The sequence below is a fragment of the Takifugu flavidus genome, chromosome 3 (assembly GCF_003711565.1).
Source record: "Takifugu flavidus isolate HTHZ2018 chromosome 3, ASM371156v2, whole genome shotgun sequence".
Classification (NCBI taxonomy): Eukaryota; Metazoa; Chordata; class Actinopteri; order Tetraodontiformes; family Tetraodontidae; genus Takifugu; species Takifugu flavidus.
Window position 1 is genome coordinate 6,863,102 of NC_079522.1, and position 12,792 is coordinate 6,875,893.

The window sequence follows — 12,792 nt, forward strand, 5'->3', positions numbered from 1 at the left end:
TGACAGCCAAGTGGCCGTTTCATAAAGATAAGTGATATCGAGAAATGAATGCACCCGTGATTGGTTCAAAGGGTGGCACATGGCGGACTGTCAACGCCTGGACATAATGAGGCCATTAGGATGTACAGTTACCTGTGGGTGAACCCTGCTGCACGCTGACAAACTTCCTTTCATCCAACAAAGTCAGACTTGACAGGAAATACACTGCTCAAAAGGGGAATTAATGTTTCCATCAAACCCACTGCAAGCTGGGTCTGAGGGTTCGCTAGAACTCGCTCGCAGTCCCCTCACAAACTGGCCCGGTTCCCATCATTTTCATCACGGAAACATGGGAAATGCGGCTTGGTCGAAACCACCAAGGCCTAAGCCTGAGAAAGGAGGTAACGCTCTGGAAGGAGAGGGAGGGGAATGATGTGTTGTTCTTCCCGTCTTCACCTTTCTGGGCTTTTATCTGCATTTCAAGGTTTTCACAGGAGAGCTGAAAAGACACTCTCAGAGTCATAGAGTTCATATCTGACAAATTGGAGCTCAACATCTGGACACATTTGGGGTTTTGCCTCTTCTTTTTTTTTGATGTCAGCTGACTGTTGCTCCAAATCAAACAAAGAAGAACGAGCACGACACATTGGCATGAAATGGGAAAAATTTAAATGAGAGGACTTCAGATCATTGTAGTCATTGTAGTTTAAAGTCTTATGAAAAAGAAAGCATAATGGCACCATCTATATTTGGACCTTTGTTTCTACACAAAGGGAGTTGCTCCATTCAGATTGGCCTGAACTTGCAGAGTCATACGTTGCCACACCGCTCGGTCTGGCGGTTACATTAATCCCAACATTTTGTATCAATTCCTGTCGAGTCATGCACTTTGGTATGCGTTGGGGGAAATGCACATAATCACATATACACATATACACATAGTTATTTTTACCGCCTGTCTAGGACAATATTGGCAAACAGATGATCACATTGTGCAACGTGTTGTCACCAAGTGCGCTGGAGCTCTGGGATTGGGATCAACCTCTGTTTTTTCTCTTCCAGGAAACATGTCTGTATCATACTGCCCTCTAGCTTCGGGAGGAGGGGGAGGAAATATGGTTCGCATGATACGTGACAAGTCTGACTCACCTGACAGGCCTCTGTCACCCCACTGGGTCATGGCTTCCTCTCCTCTCCTCTCCTCTCCTCTCCTCTCCTCTCCTCTCCTCTCCTCTTCCTCTCCTCTCCTCTCCTCTCCTCTCCTCTCCTCTCCCTCTCCCTCTCCCTCTCCTCTCCTCTCGGCCATCAGCAGGAGGTCCCCTACATGAGCCTGGTCCTGCTCAAGGTTTCTTTCTTCCTGTTAATAGGGAGTTTTTCCTGCCACTGCACTGTGCTTGTCTGGGGTCAGGCCCTGGGATTCTGGAAACGCCTTGAAACAATTTTGATTGTATAAGACGCTGTATAAATAAAGATTGATTTGACATGTTAGGCACATAGGACAGAAATGGTGAAACCATGTTTTTTGAAGACGCTTAAGAACTTCACTGCAAATGTCCATTTAAAGGTGACGTGCACCATTTTAGGGAAAATGTGCACATTTATAAATGCTGTGCGCATAATTTCAGCTGAAAGTAAAGATGATCGTAAATACTTTCACTGCCTCTCTGCAAGCTTGCATTTACAGGGGCCCTGATTGGATTTGATATAATCTGGCAGGACAGGTCACACTCTTAGGTCACCTCACGCACAACCACATATGTGCTGCAGACCTTCTCTGAGATGTCTTCTGGAAGTTTTTCTTCTTTCTTTTGGATGCACGCAAAACAGGAAATGTGAAACTATCCAACGCTGCGTTTGCTTAGAGTTAAAGGATCAATCCTTCTCCTCAACACATGGTAGGAAAATTAAAAATCAATCCATATGGGTATAAATAGTTGAATATGAGTTGTGTGTGACGGTAATATAAAACACTTTGCTGCAAATTAATATAATTAAGTTATTTAAAATGTGTCTATTCTTTTAGCCGCAAGGCCAGAATCAGTCTTCAATTGAGCTGGCGTAATATTGCCTATATTCATAAGACAGGGATCAAATATAAAATAACTCAAAATTCAACTCAAAAATATAATATATATCTGATTATCATCTTGTACAATTTTATCTCTAAACCTGTATTAATATACACTGCAAATCGTAATAATATAAAACCCAGAAGATCAGGTGACAATGCAGAATAATTGATGAACTGACCAAAACTCAAAATGAATATAAAGTTAATACAAATACATTTAGATTGTGGCAAACACACAATTGGATTTAGATAACGCAGATTTGACATGGTCGCATCAGATAATCCTGTTGTAGCTGAGTAATCCTGGTCATTTAAATTGCTATTGCAAGGATAAAGTGACTTAGCTATGTCTTAGTAAAGTTATTTTAGCTTTGCAATAGCAATTTTTCCCATGTTTAGAATATAAATATTGACATGTTTGTTTATATTTGCGTCAGGGTTTGTCAAACATGTTGGCAGTTGCTCCGCACTCATCACATCAGCTAGGACAGTAAAGGTGAACGTTTTCTCCTCATCTTTTGTTTTTTCCAGCCCCTTCAGCCCATCCTCCCCAGGGTATTTTGGCTTCTGGAGAAGGTCAATGCAGGAATGCAATCTAAGGAGTGGGCCTTCATCATCGTTCCTTGGATAATGGAAGCAGCCCCTGACCCATGACCTTTAGCTCCTGCTCGCTGCCATTTCTCTCCACCTCCACCTCCACATCACTCACCTCAGCCTCTCTCCTCTCCTCTGTTCCCCATGATCCTTTGCGACCTCCAGAGAGTCATCCTAGTTTCCCTGTGTCTCCTGCTCAGCCCCGCACAGGCCGCCTGGTTTCGGGTTGGTGTTGTAGGACCATGGGGATGTGATCCTCTCTTTGCCAAGGCCCTTCCTCATGTGGCAGCACAACTCGCAGTGAACCGCATCAACAGGGACCCCTCGTTGTCCTACGCTGCAACATTTGACTACGTTGTCCTGCAGGTAGTAAAAGCAACATGAGAGAAAACCTCTGAGATTCCATCAAAGATGGGAATACCTAGCTTAAACTAGGATCCCATGCAATATATGAGTGTGGGAATATGAGGGAAACTAACCTTTATTCTTCAGGAACCTTGTGAGACATCAAGGGCACTTGAGGCTTTCCTGGGTTTCCACACCAAGGCCACAGGGTACATTGGTCCTACCAATGCTGGATACTGTGATGCGGCTTCAATGTTGAGCAAAGGCTGGAATAAAGTATGAGGCATTTCTGTGTGAGCAGAATTGTTTGGTTTATGGGTAGATATAAGCACCAGCTTCCCATTTCCCTTTCTGATTGTCACAATTTCCACCTCCAGGCATTGTTTCCTTGGGGTTGCGTTGGCTACGAGCTAGATGACATTCAAAGCCACCCAACCTTTGCCCACTCCATGCCGAGGCCCACGTGGGTGCTGCTCAGTTTTGTAAGATACTTCAGGTGGGCCCACATTGGCATCATCTCTTCTTCTGATGACATCTGGGTGGAGACAGCCACCAAGGTTTAAATGCTTTTTTGCCGCTGCACAATATCATAAAACTGACCAATGACAGACATACAATAAAAGATCTGAACCTAGATCAGAATGTGCAATCTTGGTGTCATCCAGGTAGCCGATGCTTTGAGAAGCCATGGGCTGGCAGTCAAGCTGGTCAGTTTTATGGAAAACACACCTCATGGCATCAGGCGAACTTTATCGAAGGTCCGCCAGATGAAAGAATTACGAGGTGAGCTTTTGTGCTAGTGTGTTTTTCAGATTAGAAACATAAAGATAGAGCTCGGTTGTGTCATCCCACAGTTGTCATCCTCTGCATGCACTCTGTGCTAATTGGTGGCGAAGTCCAGAAGCTCCTGCTGGAGACCGCCTACGACATGGAGATGATTGACGGCTCCTTGGTCTTTGTGCCCTACGACACGCTGCTCTACAGCCTGCCCTACCGCAACGTGACCTACCCGGTCTTGAAAAGCAACGGCAAGCTGCTGCGTGCTTATGATGCAGTGCTCACTGTCACTATAGATTCACCCAAGATGTCGTTCTACGAGTCATACAGAGAAGCTATGGAAAAGAGGGAGGTGGCGGGGACGTTGAAGCCACAAGAGGTGACACATGGAATGTTTGTAGGATCTTGAGGTAATTTCGAGTAAAGGAACTGAAATCCATCGGTGCCTCCTGCAGGTGTCTCCTCTCTTTGGAACCATCTACAACTCAATTTTCTTCATGGCTCATGCGGTGCATCATCTTCGGCGATCTGGGAAATGGATGTCTGGAGGGAATCTGGCGAGGCAAACTCGAAACCTAGCCGTCCAGGTACTATGGGATCATAAACAAGACACAGACAACGTACCGAACATCAGGTTCACTTGCTTTGGTCGAAGGAAACGAGACTTTAGGACACCCATTTCCAACATCAATCCAGATGATGAAATGTGACTTAAACACTGCCCCAGTTTGGAATACACACAGCAAAATAAAAATAATAGGCTCATCCACTCTGCAGGGTTTCAGCCACCTGATCAAAACCAATGATTCTGGATCATCTCTGGTAGACTACGTCATCCTGGACACAGACGGACTTTCATGGGAGCTAAAACCATCTTACAGGTGCACAATAAATCTGATGAAATGTTTAATTTTTTTTCCCATTTCTTTAGCAATTCATTATAACAATTGACAGGATTGACATGGAGGGCGGCTTTGTGCATTTCCTGGGTCGGGATATTCACTTTCCTCATGGATTTGGACCCAGAAGAGACTCCTCCTGCTGGTTTACGCCTGGGGTCATCTGCTCGGGAGGTGAGGGGCACGCAGAGATATACCCCGAATCTTCCTTACATGATGAATGCATGGTTAACGTTTAGATTACGCACACTGAAGAAATAGATTGTTTTCCACACCAGGGGTGGATCTGTTCTTGACCATCACCATCTTCTGCGGAGCACTCACCACCACGGTCTTCGCTTTGGCTCTGATTTACTGTGTCAGGTACAATGGCCTCGAGAGCATCATCGCAAGTCTTCTCTTTCAGTCGATAATGAATCTAATCTTCTATTTGTCATTGTGCTGCCGGCCAGGCGACGCATCAATCAGATTCGAATGGTTAGAGGTCCCAACAAGATCTTGCTGACTCTGGACGATGTCACATTTATCAATCCGTCGCTGAGCAACAAGGTCAGCACCTTTTTTTGTCTACAAATTGGCAACATAATTGAAGGGGTTAGGACATTTTTCACGACTTTCACCGTGAATCTCACAGAAACTAAGTCTGGATGACAGCAGAGCCAGTGGTATGAGGAGCGTCTCTGAACGCAGTGTAGTGTCCCCTGTGTCCACCAAATCCCCAGCCACCCACGAGAACTCCAACATTGTCATTTATGAGGTGACTCAGCGACAACCCCAAACTCCGTAGAGTCTACCTGGAGTCTACGTAATTGAAATGATATTATTGGTCTATATTGGGCACACTTGAGCGCCCTGAACTACTCTTTTCTCTTGATCAGGGTGACTGGGCATGGCTAAAGAGACTCCCTTATGGGACATTCAGCAATATCAACCCCAAGACCAGCAATGTGTTTGAACTGGTAGGACGCAATGCAACACATCCATGCTAGTAAAAGAGATCATCATGGTGCTCTGTTAAAAAAGAGAGTCCAAACACAAGTGCTCGTTCCCACAGATGAAAGACATGCGTCATGAGAATATCAACCCCTTCCTGGGCTTCTTTCATGACTGTGGCGTGTTCGCCATTGTGACAGAGTTCTGCTCCAGAGGCAGTTTGGAGGATCTGCTGGAAAACGATGATGTGAAGCTGGACTGGATGTTCAAGTCCTCTCTGCTGCTGGATTTGATTAAGGTCAGCGTGAACAGAACGGGAACATTATTTCTTCAATTAAACACCCCAATATAAAGTGCTTGACTTCATGCGCGTTCCCTGTCTCAGGGGATGAAGTACCTTCACCACCGTGGCGTGTCTCACAGCCGGTTAAAGTCCCGTAACTGTGTGGTGGACGGGCGTTTTGTCCTAAAGATCACAGACTATGGCTTCAATGAGGTTCTAGATGCTCAGAGGTTCCCTTACACGGAACCACCTGTAGACGGTGAGATAGCAGCCATGTCTCAACCATGGTGGTAATCTGTTTGGCTGGTCTGTGATTAGTTTCAATGCCAGAACACTTTCTTTTCAGAGTTATTGTGGACGGCTCCAGAGATCTTGAGGATGCCGGGGCAGCCAGGTGTTTACGGCACCTTGCCTGGTGATGTGTACAGCTTTGCTATCATTATGCAGGAGGTGGTGATCAGAGGACCCCCTTTCTGCATGCTGAACCTCTCTGCCTCAGGCAAGAACACCACGATAAGTGTGAATATAGGATTACGCTACACTGCAGCTGTATTGAAATCAATATACAGTAGTGCATCTTTTAAGTCTGAGATTACAGTAATCTGGTGGGATCACATTTTTAAGCTGTGTAAAGTCAATAACGTGTGCAATAAACCCAGAAGTATATTTGCGTGGATCAGAATAAACCTAATACTGCTGCAAAATGTGACAACAGGGCCAAGTGCACAACAGCCAGTGTTTTTGTCTTCTAGAGATACTTGAGAAGCTGTGTAAACCACCTCCACTGTGCAGGCCCGTCGTCAGTCCCGACTATGCACCATTAGAGTGTATCCAGCTGATGAAGCAATGCTGGAGCGAACAGCCAGACAAAAGACCGGCCTTTGACGAGATCTTCGATCAGGTAACCTGGCTTGAATCTTCATTTACTCGGATTAAACTAAAGTTGCTGTTATTGCTGTGTGCTTGAACAACGGCGTCATACCAACTCAGTTTAAGAACATCAATAAGGGCAAGAAGACCAACATCATTGACTCCATGCTAAGGATGCTGGAGCAGTACTCCTCTAACCTGGAGGAGCTCATCAGGGAGAGGACGGAGGAGCTGGAGATCGAGAAGCAGAAGACAGAGAAGCTGCTGACACAGATGTTGCCGCCGTGCGTGAACGCCTTCCCAACCAATTAAAGTTGATGATAAGTTGATGATGAGTTCGCCTGCGTGGCTCATGCTCCTGTTCTGTCTTCAGGTCTGTGGCTGAGGCCCTGAAAGTTGGCGGCATAGTTGAGCCTGAGCATTTTGACAGCGTGACCATTTACTTCAGTGACATCGTGGGCTTCACCACCATCTCGGCCAACAGCGAACCCATCGAGGTGGTCGAACTCCTCAACACTCTTTACACAATCTTCGACGCCATCATCGGCAACCACGACGTCTACAAGGTGCTGCATTTACCCTCAACATTTTTGGCAAAAAGATTACGTCACACCACTGAACGTGCGCGTCACGTCCGGCTCTAGGTGGAGACCATCGGCGACGCTTACATGGTGGCGTCGGGGCTTCCTGTTCCCAATGACAACCGTCACGCCGCGGAAATAGCCAACATGTCCCTTGACATTCTGAGCGCTGTGGGAACCTTCAAAATGAGGCACATGCCCGATGTTCCTGTCCGGATACGGATCGGATTACACACAGGCAAGAGGGACCACAAAAAAAGTTGATTTGATATTTGACCAAATAAACATCTGACATTTCTGAATACAATTTTAGCTTAAAATGTTAAAATATCCACATATTCTAAGCGGTGACACAGAAAACGTGTGGGTGTGCTGTAGGTCCCTGTGTAGCAGGCGTGGTCGGTCTGATTATGCCTCGCTACTGTCTGTTTGGTGACACGGTGAACGTCGCCTCTCGCATGGAGTCCAGTGGCCTGCGTGAGTATTCATGAAAAGAAACAAAGGTTTTTCAATACATGCACGCAGCCAACAACAGGTTTTCTTATTCCGAATTGTCTGGAAATCATCTGATTGGTTTTTGGACGCAGCCTACAGAATCCACGTCCACCAGAGCACCGTAAAGGTCCTGCGGGACCTCAATCTTGGCTACAAACTTGAGCTGAGAGGCAAGACTGAGGTGAAGGTAGGACTCCTTGTCAAAGAAGGAGTATTTTTTTCCATCCTTGACTCCGTCTCTGACCTTTTCTTCCTATTATTCGTTTTCCTGCTAACACAGGGAAAGGGATACGAGGAGACGTATTGGCTGGTTGGCAGGGACGGATTTACCAAACCTTTGCCTGTCCCGCCCGAAATCAAGTCTGGGTAGGAACAACCGACCTTGTTGTTTTGTTGCTGCTCTCCTGATACCTCAATGTTTTTTTTAAATTAATATGCGCCTCACCTGTGGCAGTTTTATGCTCCACTATCCAATGTTTTTGGTTTTCCCGAACAAGCCTATTTCAGAGCGTTTGCTACGGCCCGAATGCTGCAGGAGCATTTGTGCGAGTGAGCGCGCAGAGGCTGTGTTGATGCTGTTCACTTCGTCCCAACAGGCAAATGGCCCACGGGCTGCAGATGGCCGAGATAGCCCAGTACAAGAAACGGAAAGCGGAGAAACAACAACAGGAACAACTTGCAAAGAAGAAAAACTGAGGTAATGTTATGCATTATAAAAAAATGTATAACATTACTCGCATGGATAGAAACATTAACCTATCACAGTCAGACACGTTAGCATGAACTGTCTCAACGTGTCGGTGACGTTTGTTTGCATTTGGTTGAATTGGACCCAGAAAAATGGAACTAGCCACAGCAGGAAGCGGTTGGTAATGATCCTATGCTAAAAATGGCAGGATATTTGATCTTTACCAACCATTTCCCACTGTTTGCTATGAAGTCAGCATTTCTCACGAGATTCTGGCATGGCTTCCGTTCATAGTATCAGCAAATGCAAATGAATGATGGTGGCATTCGAAGGCAGTTCGGGGGTCTCCTTATGGGATTTTGTTCATTTAAAAGAAGAAAAATGGGAGGATTTCTGATTTTCATTAGCTAACAAAACAAACTCAGTTCTTCTACTTTCCAAGTTTTACACAAACATCGTAACGCTGACTGCTTGTTGCAAAAGGGGGGAGAAAACCCTTATAAAGCCAATTTCTTGATTTGCTGCATTTTAGCAAGTGGAAAAGGTCCACATTTTAGGGAAATATTCTCAAAATGTCTTCAACATGTGTTTGAATCTGCTATCCTATCACACGGGGTGAAGTATATCCTTGCCACAGGTGTGTATTTATGCTTTACACGTGTTTCTCAAATGCAACCAGGCTTCTCTCCTTAAACTGCTGAAATATCCCTTTAATGATAAACACTAAGCCCCCCCCCACCTTGACATCATTAATGTGTTCTTCCCTCTGTCCTCTCACCCCTTCTTGTCATCTCACCCCTCTCAGCACCAGCATCAGTACCCCAGCAAGTGAGACAAAGAACCTGAAGCATGTTTTTCACAAGGCCGTGAGGAAGATCTCTCACTTGCGTGTTGTGACTCACATGCACGCACATGACGACCACAGCAGTGTCATGCTGGCACACCACTGACTGACCTGCGGTTTGCACCTCTGGACGATGCCTACAGCTGGATTCTCACCATCCCTGTTCAGACTGAAAACAGTGTCCTGAGCCAAGGAAACGTTAAGGGTTTGAGCCTTTTTCCCCAGATAAGATATATTCATATCAGCCATATTCTAGTGACGACAAGTAACGGGAACTAAGCAGAATTTATTTTTACTAGTTCTATTAAAATTCTGGGCATTTTTCTTATTACCAAGATGACCATGCAAGAGAAGAAAGCCCAAAGCTAATCTCATCTGATAGATTAAGTAGATGGATGTGTGACATACATACATTTTTGATTTCCTGTTTTGATGTCAATTTTCTTTCCCTCTTTTCTTCCAATTACTTTTCAGTCATTTGAATAAAACTAAATCCACAAACTATTAACGGAACATTACCCCCACTGCACAGGCTTCAAACGTTACAAAATGTGTGTCTTTTCAATAAATCTTTACGCCCCTTCAACCTGAAGATTTGTCAGTTCCTGTTCGTCAGCAGGGCCACAGTGCCCCCTAGTGGTCACCATGGAAACATACCGGAGTTTGACTACAGATGGCGTCGAGGAAACCGTGGATAATCCACTTTAATCCCCAACCGGTGTGCGTTCTATTTATAAATCAGACAGTTTATAATATAGTTAGTTTTACAAACCAGACATTTACAGATGTGGAAAAACAACACAGTTGAATAATTTGACATCGCTTTGTATCATATTACACTTTCTGATAATTGCAATTTGTAAAAAGAAACACTCAAAATGGATTAAAGATGCACATATCTGGACGGTTGACATCTACATTCTTACAGATTTGCAGGATTTTTTTTTTTTTTTTTACATAGCTACACCCAAGCTGCTGTGATCTGAGATTATCAGAGGATTTATGCAGAGATTTGGGTGTTAATGGAAGTTTGTTTAGGGTGAGGCTATAGATTATGGTATACTGATATAGAATAAAGAGGCGTGTGCATGGTAAAGATTACAGAATATTGAGGAATAGTTGTAGGATTACACATGGATTATGCATGTACATAAACAGAGTACTTTTCAAATACACCATAAACCAAGACCCTTTAGATTACTGTGTAAAAAGAATACATTAATGTAGAATATGTTCATGTTAATGTCTTTGGGAAACTTACATTTGTCTTTGTCTCCTTGTCCTTGCCCTCTGAAGCTTTGTGGTCCTTGGTTTGACTTTTTATATTTGAACATGTGTGGAGAAGATGGAAGGGGACTGGCAGGAGAACCACTGGGAAAAGAATTAAAGATTTTTTTTAAATAAAATGGGTGGGTTATTTTAATGTGCCTGGTGTGTTTTCCACACAATCCGTGCAGCTCTTTTACTTATTTTCACAATTTCATTAAACTTAGGCGGTTTAAATTACTGACCACACTACTTTGCTCAAAGATTGTCAGGTAACATTTGTATTCAGCATTTTCACAAATGTCTGAGTTCAGTTTGAATTGAGGTGCAATGCAGCAGTACCAGCCATGTTGCAACTGTTCTGAAACAACAGACTGATTCCGTAACAAAGAGAGGCATGCTTTCCTTTGTGTGCGTGTGCGTGTTGCGCGTGAATGCGAGTGGGTGCTTTGTTGCCTGCTCCTTTGTTGCAAGTATAATTGCGGTGTGGAAGAGTAATTGTAGGCAACCGTTTCAACCAGCAGAGGGCACTGTCACCTGAGGAGAAGGGAGTACACGCGTGGAAAGCTGAACCAGATGGATAAACTAAGACAATTTAGCTGCAAAAAGAGTTTTAAAAACTGGATGGGTTAATATAATTTAGAACTTTTCTACTGTGCAATATGTAAAACGTTTGATGGTATATTCAAGTGTATCTTGTGTGAAAATAAAATAATAAGGACCAACATAGACGGAAGATAAGATGGTGAAAGTTCAGGTGGGTTCACGTCTTCCCACCACAGAAAGGATAAAAGGTTCAGAAGCAGGACCAGCCTTTCTTTGAAAAGCAGCTGATATTTCCCTTGGGAAGAGTTGGGTTCCCTGTCATCTCAACTGGTAGCTGAGGCTGGTATTCCGGCTGTCACAATGTGGTCTTTTTTTTTTTTTTGGAACAAGAGGTTAAAGGGTGAGCTAATTTACATGAAGATAAGTTTGTCAACATTTCACACGATGTTCTTCTGTCAATGCTAGCATTTCAGCAACATTACGTCCTGTGCAGGCAGTGACCAACAACAGCACACACTCTGCAGCCCTTGTGCAGGTGCACTCTACGCGGTACAATCGTAGTAAAAGATCAGAATGTTGGACGGGGCATTCTAAGAGGTGCGTATGAACATAGATACCTCCCGTGGGCAAAGAAGGGAGTCCTCAATTACCCCTTCTGTTCATGGAAAACACAGCCAGGGCATTGAAATTTGGCGGCCAATCTTGCGTTCTTGCACTTGGGGCTACCCTGACAAAAAGAGCAATCTTCCTCCATGTGTGTCTGTCGTTGGCTAATTCCAAATATGGGGTCATTTGAACGAATGTGAACTTGATCTGAATGTTCACCTGTGTCAAATCATTCAGATTTTTTAATTCAACCCAAGAGGATGCAGGCCATGTCAGTTTGCGTCCAGCTGGCTTGACCCTCGCTGACATGGTGGTTGGCTGGCACCCAACCCACCAGAGGGTTCTCACATGACTGGAGCAGCAGTGTGTTTTAGTAAACCTCAGTCCCCACAAGCATCCAGGCACATGTTTTTGAAATAAATGTGAGTATCTCTAATGCCTGGATGAACGATACACAAGAAATTGCATTTATTTATTTAGTGTTCATTTTAAATGTTTTTATTTGTAAATCACAGCCTTTTTCCTTTTTGGGTTTAGAAATAAAACACTGATTAAAAATGCAACAAGTAATGCGACGTTGCACTTATCTTGTAATATAAGTTTTTTTTGTCTTTTTGCTTACTCTCATCTTCGTAGTTTAATGAATTGAACTGAAAACACGTCTTGAGCAAAAGTTATTTATACTCACTTTTGTAACTTATTTCAGGTGGTTGGTTAGTTGTTGGTAGTTGGTAGTTGGTGGTTAACCAAATTGCTAAAATGCAGACAGGACCTGCAGTTATAAGCCGACTAATAGTCTCGAAAGTCACCGCCCAATAGTAACTTCAATAAAACTCGTGGCTATCTGATTGGTCGGGGCTATTAACGCAACGCACTAATATCTTCAATCTATTGGCTTTCAGGCCTGTCAATAAATGTCACGCAGAGCAAGTGACCAATCAGCATCCGACTCTGTGGGCTGAGCTCCTCCTATTTGGCCGGTGACGCAGTAGGTCATGTGTTGTTTGTGCTCTGG

The 12,792-nt window shown here is 44.2% G+C and overlaps 1 protein-coding gene and 1 long non-coding RNA gene across 4 annotated transcripts; one reads left to right on the forward strand and one right to left on the reverse strand.

Annotated features, from left to right (window-relative positions):
• The first annotated feature begins 1,381 nt into the window (after positions 1-1,381).
• gc2 (guanylyl cyclase 2) lies at positions 1,382-9,951 on the forward strand. 2 transcript variants are annotated; one of them, XM_057026691.1, is made up of 25 exons: positions 1,382-1,874; positions 2,582-3,010; positions 3,137-3,265; positions 3,367-3,546; positions 3,655-3,772; positions 3,844-4,145; positions 4,222-4,353; positions 4,544-4,647; positions 4,721-4,839; positions 4,944-5,028; positions 5,118-5,214; positions 5,300-5,422; positions 5,544-5,624; positions 5,720-5,896; positions 5,984-6,140; positions 6,228-6,380; positions 6,634-6,782; positions 6,872-7,035; positions 7,125-7,317; positions 7,396-7,570; positions 7,711-7,809; positions 7,920-8,014; positions 8,108-8,193; positions 8,424-8,524; positions 9,321-9,951. In XM_057026691.1, exons 2-24 carry the CDS (start codon positions 2,789-2,791, stop codon positions 8,521-8,523), a joined length of 3,240 nt encoding a protein of 1,079 aa, XP_056882671.1. In that variant the 5' UTR covers positions 1,382-1,874; positions 2,582-2,788; the 3' UTR covers position 8,524; positions 9,321-9,951. The 2 variants fall into 2 exon arrangements, with proteins under 2 accessions (XP_056882671.1, XP_056882670.1); XM_057026690.1 differs by lacking the exon at positions 8,424-8,524.
• Positions 2,855-12,616, reverse strand: LOC130522371 (uncharacterized). Of its 2 annotated transcripts, XR_008949605.1 has the most exons (4): positions 12,466-12,616; positions 10,621-10,730; positions 3,124-3,524; positions 2,855-3,004 (listed from the first exon to the last, which is right to left on the reverse strand). It is a non-coding gene; the product is annotated as an uncharacterized LOC130522371 (long non-coding RNA). The 2 variants fall into 2 exon arrangements; XR_008949606.1 differs by lacking the exons at positions 10,621-10,730; positions 12,466-12,616 and adding an exon at positions 3,621-3,984.
• Positions 12,617-12,792: the final 176 nt, after the last annotated feature.

Excerpts from the sequence above, each read along its gene's own strand:
- gc2 (XM_057026690.1), top strand. The coding sequence starts at position 2,789 with ATGATCCTTTGCGACCTCCAGAGAGTCATCCTAGTTTCCCTGTGTCTC. Across the intron at positions 5,625-5,719 it reads CCAGCAATGTGTTTGAACTG|ATGAAAGACATGCGTCATGA; the intron begins GTAGGACGCAAT and ends TCGTTCCCACAG. Across the intron at positions 8,015-8,107 it reads GAGGCAAGACTGAGGTGAAG|GGAAAGGGATACGAGGAGAC; the intron begins GTAGGACTCCTT and ends CTGCTAACACAG.